This window comes from Alosa sapidissima, chromosome 19, assembly GCF_018492685.1.
Source record: "Alosa sapidissima isolate fAloSap1 chromosome 19, fAloSap1.pri, whole genome shotgun sequence".
NCBI lineage: Eukaryota > Metazoa > Chordata > Actinopteri > Clupeiformes > Clupeidae > Alosa > Alosa sapidissima.
Window position 1 is genome coordinate 18,281,442 of NC_055975.1, and position 11,139 is coordinate 18,292,580.

At 38.8% G+C, this 11,139-nt stretch overlaps 1 protein-coding gene across 1 annotated transcript; it reads left to right on the forward strand.

Annotated features, from left to right (window-relative positions):
* The first annotated feature begins 876 nt into the window (after positions 1-876).
* zgc:153911 (uncharacterized protein LOC768172 homolog) lies at positions 877-10,955 on the forward strand. Its single transcript, XM_042072884.1, has 6 exons — positions 877-889; positions 4,358-4,366; positions 7,132-7,246; positions 8,438-8,779; positions 9,029-9,313; positions 9,565-10,955. Exons 3-6 carry the CDS (start codon positions 7,174-7,176, stop codon positions 9,750-9,752), a joined length of 888 nt encoding a protein of 295 aa, XP_041928818.1. The 5' UTR covers positions 877-889; positions 4,358-4,366; positions 7,132-7,173; the 3' UTR covers positions 9,753-10,955.
* The last annotated feature ends 184 nt before the right edge of the window (positions 10,956-11,139 follow it).

Genomic DNA, 11,139 nt, shown 5'->3' on the forward strand with positions numbered 1-11,139 from the left:
TGAGGGTTTATGTAAACAATAAACTCTAGAACACACACTAGAAGTTTCACTGGCAATGTGACTTAATCTCATGATGGGAACTTGACTTAGTCATCACAGTGTTTCCCCTAGAAATGTTTTCAGCAGCGGTGCTGTTGATCGTAGGAACCATAGACATAATATACATAGACGCCGCATTGGCTGCTGGAAACGAGAAATGCGGCCGCCATCTTGGGCCGGTCATACTCCTCGTTGCGTTGCAGCAGAAGACACAAGATGCCAGTACTATGCAGCATGTTCCTGCTCAAATCGACCAACCATCGCAAACAGGGCTCGGGGGATTTACTTTTCTCAAGTAAGATTTAACATTACCGTACTAATGGTTGTATTTTGTGAATAGAATATTACCAGAGAGTTGAGAAGGAGCAAGGATCTTTGATATTACTGTATGAGAATCGTAGCCAGCTAGCTAGGCTGTTTACTCGGTGTTCACCTGGCTATGAACTGAGACTTAATAAGTCATATTCCATAACACTGACTTAGATTACAACTGACACAAAAAGGCTATTGTAGAAATAAATCATACTAGATTTGGCTGGCGAATTTTACACAAGTGGCACAGACTGTAGCCTATATTATTGGGCAATCGCTAGCTGCTACTTGTAGCCTAAGCGTGTTGGTAGCTTCACTATTTTCTGAATAAAGTAACTTTTCAATAGCTTAACTTCTTTATTTATCAAGTGGCTTAGCCACACAAGCTACACTTTTCTTGTCATGTGTAATTGGCACAATTTAAAGTAGCTTCCTATGTAGAGAACTAGCCTACTGCTGTGTTTGTGTTAATAATACATTTGAATGGGTGGTAGTATTGTGTAGTGTTTTATTCATAGCAGAGTAACTGATAGTTTAGCTCACTACAATGTCTAAGTAGCTTGCCCAACACTGTATTGTTCACATGTCATTTACCCTAACAAGAATAAGATGCCTCTCAAATTCCTTTATTCATTTTATTCATTTATTTATTTTATATCTCCCCAGAACAACTGCCTTGCTCAAGGAGACTGTGAATGAACTGAATAGTCTCCTCACATCCCTGGAACTGAGGAAGGTGCAGCTCTTCATTGCAGTATTGGAGGGCATCTGCTACACTGTGACTGAATATTTGATTTATGAGCTCCACCTTCATCACCTGCATTCACCACTCTGTGTCCCATTTTCCCATCGTCTGGTTGACTCAGTCCTCTTTTAGGGAGTTTACCCAGTTTCACTATGTACTGCTATCTTATTTGCCCACCTGCTGTCTGAAGCACTTTTTTCTTAGCCAAAGTGTACCCAAGCAATTTTAGCAAGGTGGGAACATACAAAATTACATGCACCAGTTATTGAAATCATAGAACCAACTGCATGACAGTAACCTCTGTCTCACTGAGCCTGTGAAGACACTCCCCGATTCTTTACTGATTGCAATGAACGGGGCTGATCTTAGCAGTTTCTAAAATGTTTCTTAATTCTTATTTATTTAATCTCTTCATTGGGGCTGAAAGCTTTCTGTGAACTGTAAATAACAGATGCTGTTGATGAACCCATTGACACTGTACAAGTGACAAGTCACCTTTTTGTCTTGAATTGATGAAGTTACACTTACTATGCCAAACCAATGTCTGTTTTTTAAGGATCAGAAACAAACCTACAAACTTGCACTTTACAATATTTATGGAACTTGTCTAACAAATGCTGTTGATATTGAACCCAGTTACTCCATTTCCTTTACTTATGCCACACCAATGTCTGTTCATCAAACTTTATTTTGATGGCACTGAACTGAAAATGTTAATGGATTTTTTCTGTCAATTTAACCCATTAAAACTTGTATCAAACCAGTTTCTGTCTATGCTGTCAAACATGGATTAGTTATGTTCCCAGTGTTTATATTGGATGTCATCACTTTATAATATATCATATATGAGAATATTCTATTACTATTAAGCCCACTATGAATATTAAAATACACACAACCATGTTTCCTGTATACAGCTTTTCTACTGGAAGGTTTACAACTTATTCTGTCAATTTACCCAAGTTTGTCACTAAACCACATAGGCCTACATGGAATACCCCTCAGATGTCTGAATGGCACTGATCTCACTTAAATGTTTATAGAACCTTTCTGTGAATAATGCTGTTGATGGAACTTTTCTGTCAACTGTGAACTATATTTAACTCATTAAACTTGTATCAAACTAGTTTTGTCTATGCTGTCAAACATGGATTATGTTCCCAGTTTTGATATCGGACGTCAGGTCACTTTATATCATATATCAGAATATTCTATTACTGTTAAACCCACTATGAATATTAAAATACGCTAAATCATGTGTCCTGTATCATAGCTACATGTATGACCTTTACAGCAAAAAAAACCGAGTGAGAATCTGTTCGGTATTCAGTGAGATATGATTAATTAAGTGCGCTGACAGCTCATCTCACAGGCCAAACAGATTACACTGAGTGGAGTGGATGACCGGTCCAAATCTCGTCAGCGCTAGTAAGGAGTAGCGGTCGATGCGGCGTCTATGTATATTATGTCTATGGTAGGAACCCCCCCCCCCCCCCCCCCCCAAAAAAAATAAAAATGTTGAAAAAATGACTCCTTAAATGGTGACTTCTGGTGGATTTTTTCAGATTGAGTGTTACAAATTATGACATAACCATCAACACAAGCATTTACAAAGCATGATTATTGCAGTACTTGAACAGGATTATTCATGTTTTTCTTTCACCTTTTTCATTTACATTATTAGTAATCAGCCACTGTACAACTGTACACTGTAGGCCACTGTACAAACTATTACTATTTAGAATTATTTATGATACATGATACATTCAAAAATAATTGATGTCCTATTTTTTTTTTTAAATTAACTTTTGCACAGCACTGTATAAACTATATAGACTTCTCTTTCATGTCATTACACTGTATTGGTGCTATGCAAGTCGAATTGAGTGCCTGTCACTTTAAGGCCGTGACGGCCGTGGTGGGGCTTGCTTGATTCTCACGGTTTTAAGCTAATTTAGTAGCGTTGTTGTGCATGGTGCATAAGAATATGTGGATGAAATGAATGTTTTCCATGTCATTTGGTAAAATAAATGCTCAAAAAGCTTTGGTGAGCTCTACAGGAATTACAAACTATCTCCAGATGTAAATGGTTGCGTATCCTATTACTCAAATTCAATTAAACCCACCAATAGGCTAGCTAGACCTTAGTTTCACAGCCTAGGTATTTTAGCAACACAGGGCTTGAAAGCATTGCCTGTATCACAAACAAAAACGAAGCAATGCATGGAATGTATCTGGGAATAGGCTACTAAAGGTAGGGGCGAGCTACCTCGCTGGCGTGTTTAATTTGGTTCCTTGGTTAACATAATGTAGGCTACGTTTTTTTGCACAAAATTGCATCTGTTAATAAACTTAAACATAAACACAAACAAGCATGATCTCCTGTGGAATCCCTGACTGCGCCTTCAACGTTAGTCTACTATTATTTGTTGACATCAAACCTGAACGAACGGCAGCTGTTCCTGAAGTTCACTTGTGTGTTTTTTTTTTTTTTTAATTAGCCAAATTTTTTTGCAGTGGCGCTTGAATTCCAGGAGCGGCGCTGCGCCGCTGATGAATACATTGTAGGGGAAAACACTGGCATGACCAAAGATGAATGGTAGCCTAAGCCTACAAATTAATAGGCTACAGACCAGAATTAGGCTACAGGGTGAATGTGAAGCAGGCAATAAAGTGTTAAGTAGGTAATAAAGACTAACCTATGGTAGTCAGCTGGTATCGTCCCCCTCACTTTTGTAAAAAAACTGTAGGCTACGCTACATAAATAATCACCTATAGGTTTATGCTAGCTATGTAAAACTCCCCAGCATCCCATCACTAACCACAGCCATCTAAGACTGCACAATTTCGTATTCACTCTGTTGGAAATCTGAAGCCAGTTTGTCTACTAACAGCATCATAAAATAATCCAGGCTACTTGCTTAGCGTAAATCCTCAAATTATGGCTGGGGTCTTTTTTTTACTTAGGCTGCGCACAGCACCTTTATTTGGGGCAGGCTGCTGGTATTCGAGGTAGGCTTTTTTTGCTTTGTTTCTAACCTGTGTTAAGACATGAGTTTCGTTTGGAGCGGCATACCTATAGGCTAAGCATAACATTTTCGGTTTTGTTTGCATGGGATTTAATTTTGGACTGTTTGGTGTTATTGCTGAATGATGGGCACTGAAATCTGGGGGGTATTTGATGGTTCACTATTATGCTTCATGCAGTTGAAAAAGTGTCCGGATTTCCACCGCTGTTTATGGGTTTCCCATTTAGGCTACCAACAAACGAGATTTACGAGATTTGCAGATTATTACTGTTTTCATTTGCATTTTACACAACGTTCCAACTTTTTCTGATTTGGGGTTCTAATAAACTATGCAAACAAGATAAACAAGGATGTGTAGCTTTAATTTTATTTTTTAAGCTTTATTTTTCTTTATGTTTTCCCCAGTCTACATCAAAGAGCCATGATGTCATGCATTTTTTTTATAGTTATGGTTATGGGATTTGGCAAACGCTTTTGTCCAAAGACAAAATAGTTAAATTAACAGTGAATAGTTTTTAAAAGTTGGTAAGACTACATTAATGGAGAATAATAAACAACAATGTAATGCAATCAATAGCCAATAGCTAACATCCTTTTTTGAGTTTCCACATAATTCAATTATTTTATTTGTCTAGGCCATCCTTAAAAATATTTTCGTTTGCCGTAACCCGACCGACCCTGTCAATTTAGAACCGACCCAAATATTTATTTTTTTCCCCTTTTAGTCCGACCGACTTGCCGGTTGTAAACTTGCGTTAATACCGACCGATTGTTTTTTTTTACTCTAAACAACCAATACAAATGCAATAAAATAATATTTCTTTTAGTAGGCCCAAGTATTGTGAATATAAATTGCCTACATGCAAACGTGGCTCACTTAAAAAAAAAACCTGTGGCGTCATCTCTACACCATTGGTTTTACGCATGTCACACTATGGCCTACGCTTCGTTTCATTCACACAAACTGATAACGCTTTTACTTGGCACGAAGTTCTGGAAGAACTGTGGCCAGATCTTTTCTCATCCCTCCTCCCCCTAGTCTAACGGTGACCGTGTCGGAGTATTGAAATTGGTTGTGGTCTATTCAGCATTTCTCAAAATATGGGTCCGCAACATGAAGACTGCTGGTCCGCGGAGTCGTGGAGTGAAATTAGGCCCGGTGCTTCATCTGATAATTTGCTGCGCAGTTGATCAAGAAACCGCGGATCGACGAAAAAAGAAAACAAACGTTTCTGCTATCGATGTCATTAAACATGGAGCCCTACAATTAAGTGGTGGTATGAGCATTCATTCAGTGCGCGTCTGCGCGAGAGAAACTGAAACTAATCGATAACGTTGGTATCAAAGCTCCGCTTCAACCTGTTGGAAGACTATTTATTTATTTAACGAAACTTAATAGAACGACGTTGTTTTTTGGAACTTCCTTAGAAACAGAGCAGAGACTGTATAATACACTGTATAGCATTGAGTATTGTATAGTCAAATTTCAATATAACGTGGCCAAGAGCTATTGTAGCCTTCTTTCTGGGTACATGTAGATGAGCCCTATGACCCAAAAGTCTGCCATGACCGGGCCTCAGGTCAAAGAAGTTTGAGAAAGGCTGGTCTATATAACCTGCATCAGAATGAGGTTTGCAATGGTGCGCCTGAAGGCACGGGTTGAAGACCCAGTCAGTTACGTCACGATATGCACATTTGTGTAAATTCATTCCTACGTAATCACCATGACCAAAATTGTACTTTTTTTTTTACTTTGAATCTTGAAAAAAAAAATATTGACCTACCTACCGACCCATTTTTAATTTTTTTTGGCTGTTACTGCAAACAAAAATATTTTTAAGGATGGCCCTACTTGTTGCTCTCCATGGAGACAATCTGTTGTAATATGGTTTTGGTGGAGGCGTTGTCAAAGTAAAAAACAAAACCTGTTTATTTTTAGCTCCATAACTGGACTAAAGAAGAAATTGGTATCAGCTATCCTGTTGCTAAGACATGTAAACAAGAGACATAAAGGAAGGCGTGGTTGTGAGAGATGTGTCCTGCATTTTACGTCATACGTCACACGTCACGGGTGTGTCTTGGAATGCAGATTGTTTAGATCGCAATCTCACATGTATCTGCTGGTGCAGAGCTCTAGAATCTTTGGTTGCTACAACCACAGCCGCTTTCTGTGCAGTCACTACCCTCACAACCTGGATTATACTCAAAATATTTATTGTCTAGTGTGCCAAAATGATGAAAACAAATTGTGAAAGGAGGTTCCTGAGAATAAACAGGTTCACCAAAGACGTTAATCAGAGGCGTGGACATCAGAGAAACCAGATTTATATTGAATTTCTAGATGGCGGTGGCAGTAATGGACATACAGAACTTAAACACTCTTGATGGACAGGTATGGAAGTGTGCTGATGGGATGGTTACATGTGTCTGAGTAGGCTACTGCTGATTTTATGTTATGAATGTGTGAATGACCAGCTCTTTCATTTTGTCTTTGTAGATGAAGGTAATTCTGTCTCACTTACTATATTGTGCTCATTTTAAAGATCTTCCACTCTGAATGAATGAAAGAATGAAAATATGTAACAAAAGCTCTCTGGGTGGAAATAGATTAGCCTACTGATTTTCTCAGTGCTTTTCTCACATCTGAAATTCTCAAAATTGGTTGCTCAAACTCCACCTCATTATAGATCAAAGATCTTGCTCTCTGATATTTGTGTGAACTCAATGAGAAAATATGTCAACAATCTAGGCTAACTGTGACTCATCACCATAGACCATAGCCATAGACTGTAAAAAATAGCTTATCACATGCCGGAAACGTGCCATGACGTAGGCTAAGATTGTTAAGGCGGACTTGGGATATATTGCAGGCAAAGATTCTGAGCTCTAGAATCTTTGATTGCAAGCCTACTCGACCGTCTGACAAGAAGTTCGTGAGTGAAGCAGTGAAGTCTAGGCAACTTAATAATCGTCTCAGTAACGTTTTTTTCAAAGTGAACTGAAATCTTATTTTAAGTTAGGCCTATTTTCAAGAGACGGAAGTGTGAAATGCACTTCAAACGTATATGGATTGTTCAAGTTCTCTACCTCTCTCTACTTTTCGTTAAAGCGTACACCTACGGTAAGTCTGTCTTGTTTCGGTGCCTTTTGGAAAACAACATAAACAAGACTTGACATTGTTGTCATTGTGTCATGTCATAAACATGAATTCGCCAAACTGTCAAAATGAAGCTAGGGATGGTTTGATATTATGGTTATGGTTACGCTTTTGTCCAAATGATGTAGCCTAATGATATTACAGATTCATGATTCGGCACACCAAGGCCTGCCTGTAGGCTATTTAAGCAATATAGCACGAGTGAGAGTGGGGTTGGTCATGGATATTCCCACGGGTGTTGTTCGGCCGAGTGGCGCAGGCAACAACAGCTTTTATACAACAATACAACAATGCTTTTATACAACAATTCTACCACAAACTAAATAATCTGAAAACACCCCAATATTGTTTAAAAATGTTAATTTCGACATCGTTCTTACGCATCAAAAAACAGTTCCCTTTTCAATAGACAGCGTCTTGGTTGCTAGGTAACCAACATTCCAGATCCCTCTTTACGGGTCTTTGTGGTTTACGTGTCTTCTTGAAAGAAATGTTGAAAGTCGGGCTGAAATCACATTCATATCTAGCTTTGCTGCATGCATGTTACAAGGACACTGGGCCATGTTATGTAAGGGACATGGTACTGCAAAAAACGGAAACATAGCCTACATTGCAGAACCACTCAACTTTATTAATTTATGGTGAATAAATGTTACACTACTGTGCACAGCCCCATATGTTTTTCTGACACGATGCTAGCACGTTAGCAGCGGTTAGCTAACTATGCTAACGTTAGTTATCTTCAAGTCTCCTCCAAGTGACAATCATATTATAGGCCCTACACAATGCTGGCAATGCTGAGAACAATTAGCATCCTCGTTTATCTTACTTACATTGAGTTGACTGTGTAGCTTAATCCACAGATGTGGTGAAGCACTGTTTCGTTATGGTTTGCTAAGGAGTAACCCATTGCTTAAAACAGTGGAGAGCTGGGATGAGAACATTGTGTCAAATCTTCGCATTGTATCGCGGAGTGATTTATTATTAGCTGTGCAAAGTCTGAGTTGAAATGTCCAGGGATATTCCAACTCATGGAACGTCTCTCGGCCAATCAGAAACAAATAAATAGTTCCATAGAACCCAATTGTTGTATAATGAAGAGTATATGCTATGATTCTGTAGTTACATTTTTCATCTCAATATTTCTTTCAACAGAATTCAAGGTCACAGTTCCAAGTTCCCTGGTGGTCACTCTTGGCGAGCCTGTGGTCTTGCCCTGCAGTTTCTCCGTTGGGAACGCCTGGCAGCCAGAAGGCATTGTTATCACTTGGCAACGGGGACTTGAAGTGGTTCACAGTTTTTATTACAATCGGGACCAGCTCAAGCGCCAGAGCCCACACTATGCCAAACGGACCCACCTGTACCACTCAGAGATGCAGAAGGGCAACGCATCTCTCATGCTGGAGAATATCACCATGGACGACGTAGGGGAATACGTCTGCTCTGTGAGCTCACAGCTGGGCAGTGAGAAGAAGAGCTTCCCCTTAAAAGTGGCAGGTAAATACAATAAACACACTCTCTGGATAGGGTACATGGGACAGGGGTTGGATTCCTACTGCACATTATATGAAGTTTGTAAACTTTTATGTGTTACTTTTATTGAAATTATTGATAATTTAATTGAAAGTTTGAAATGAATTATTTGAATTGAAGTAACTGCAAAAGTTGTACTTATAGTATTGACCATGACAGTGGCATGATGGTCCCTATCAGGGTGAGCTTTAATCTTGTGTCTCTCCGTTTTAGCACCATATTCAGAGCCAGTGCTGCAGTTCTCTGTTCGTTCTGGAAGTGTGAAGCTTCTCCTAACTGCAGGCGGAGGATTCCCAGCTCCCACCTTGCACTGGCTTCGAGACCATGAAGACCTCACCAACAGCACAGAGACAGATGTCACACAGGATACACTGTCAGGACTTTATACAGTGTCCAGTTCTTTGACTCTCAAAGGGAACTCCAATGCCACCCTCACATTTATACTGAAGAATGAGGATCTCGTGCAGGAGATCAGGAGAAACATCAGTCTGTTATCTGGTAGGTAGAGTGAATTCCAAAAGACATATCTAGGAGGTGATGTAAAAGCAGGAAGTTAGCACCTTTTGGGAAGTTAAATATCTTGTTCCACCTGGGAATGATTAGTTAAAGAGACTTTTATAAAAAAAATATTGATTAACTAGATTGAGACTAAATTTACAGCATGTGATTTTATGATGACATTACATTACTTTGCTCAAAAATTATACCGTTATATATAAACTATTCCATATTTCCTGTCTTTTTAACAGAATATGAAGAAGATACTTCCAACGGCAGTCATGGTTTTCAGCGGCAGAGAGAGTTCATTCTCCTTCCTATACTATTTACATTTTTCTTCCTGGCTATTCTTGGATTATTTCTGTTATTTCAGTCAAACAGAACTAAAAAAATCTTCCTCAAGACAGAAAAATGTATTTGTCATGGTGGCACAACATGAAGAACTTCAAACCCCTACAAAGGACTAGATGCTATGCATAGTTTATATTTATATTTAAATTATTAGTTGACACTTTTGTCCAAAACAACATACGTTATATTTTAACCAAGGACCAAACTAAACAAGCCAAAGAGGTTGCTCACCCCTACATTTAGCATTCCCAGAGAAACTCCACACAGGGTTTTGTTTTTGTTTAGGGGACAGGCTGCCCCCACTTTGTTTCCAGTTTTTGGAGCATGGGCTGCCTACAGAGACAGAGGTTTTTTACAGTGTCATGGAATGGGCAGCTAGTGGATCAAGAGGAGATGATTGCTGAATGTAACAATGTTATGGGCTTGAAATGATTCCGCATTTCTTACTGAACAGGAGGGTATTCCATCAACGCTGATAATGAAAGCGGCGCTTAACCGAAATAGCCTGCGTAGACTTTCACTTGAGGCTTAAGCTGTTCCATTAACTCAAGTTAGCAGCATCTTGCCTTAGTTTCCCTAAGGCTTAGGTCAGCTTGCATTTCTGCTTCTGTACAAGTAAAAAAATATCCCAAAACAGTAGATTGACGAAAAGAAGATATATGTTGTAAAAGTAAGGGAAACTAAAGGATTTCAATTTGAATTCAGATACTGAGAATTTCCGTAAGCCACAGTAATGGAACAGAACTCTCACTTAAATTAGTGAGACTAATCGAAATAAGCCAGGATTTGCCTTTAGCTTGCTTGATGGAATACCCTCCAGGAGACTTTCATATTATTACAAGTATTAGTGTATATTCATTTCAACACAATGATATGGCAACATTGAACAAAAAACTATTTGCTACAAAGGGCATAGACATAGCTTCTTGCTTATAATGTGAAGTGAAAAAACTTTCTACAGAGAAAATGAATTCTGTTTTACTGAAAAAAACTGAAATATGCCACATTTGTATCTGTCTGGTACAGTATTTATTTTCATACTTCACTGTAAAACTGGTATTTTTTACAGTTACATTGAATGTTTTTTATTGGTGTCGAGCTGGTGGTTTTCTATATGGGTAAGGCTATTTGCACCCCCGGTACAATTAGCAATGTATGCTATTCGTACCCTGGTGCAATAAGAAGTGAATTCTATTCGTACCCCGGTGCACACAGCAATGTGTCCTATTAGTATTAGAACAAACTGATGGTTGCATGTGTTCACAATAAAACACAATTTTTAAATCTAAAACTTAATCTGAACAGATATTAGTGCCAAAACCTTTCAGAATTCTTCACTTTCTGCTGACGAAAAAACGAATGTTTTTTGTGCACGTAAGCAACGTCTTTTTGTTGTTATGTCACAGGGTATGAATAGCTCAGCTGTGTGGCCAAGGCTATTCGTACCAGGGGTGTAAATAGACACTCTGTTTCTA

What these genes read in the sequence shown, in the direction of transcription:
- zgc:153911 (XM_042072884.1), top strand. Translation starts at nt 7,174, where the DNA reads ATGCACTTCAAACGTATATGGATTGTTCAAGTTCTCTACCTCTCTCTA. An exon ending in CGTTAAAGCGTACACCTACG is followed by an intron (nt 7,247 to 8,437) that starts GTAAGTCTGTCT and finishes TTCTTTCAACAG; the next exon opens with AATTCAAGGTCACAGTTCCA. An exon ending in AAACATCAGTCTGTTATCTG is followed by an intron (nt 9,314 to 9,564) that starts GTAGGTAGAGTG and finishes TCTTTTTAACAG; the next exon opens with AATATGAAGAAGATACTTCC.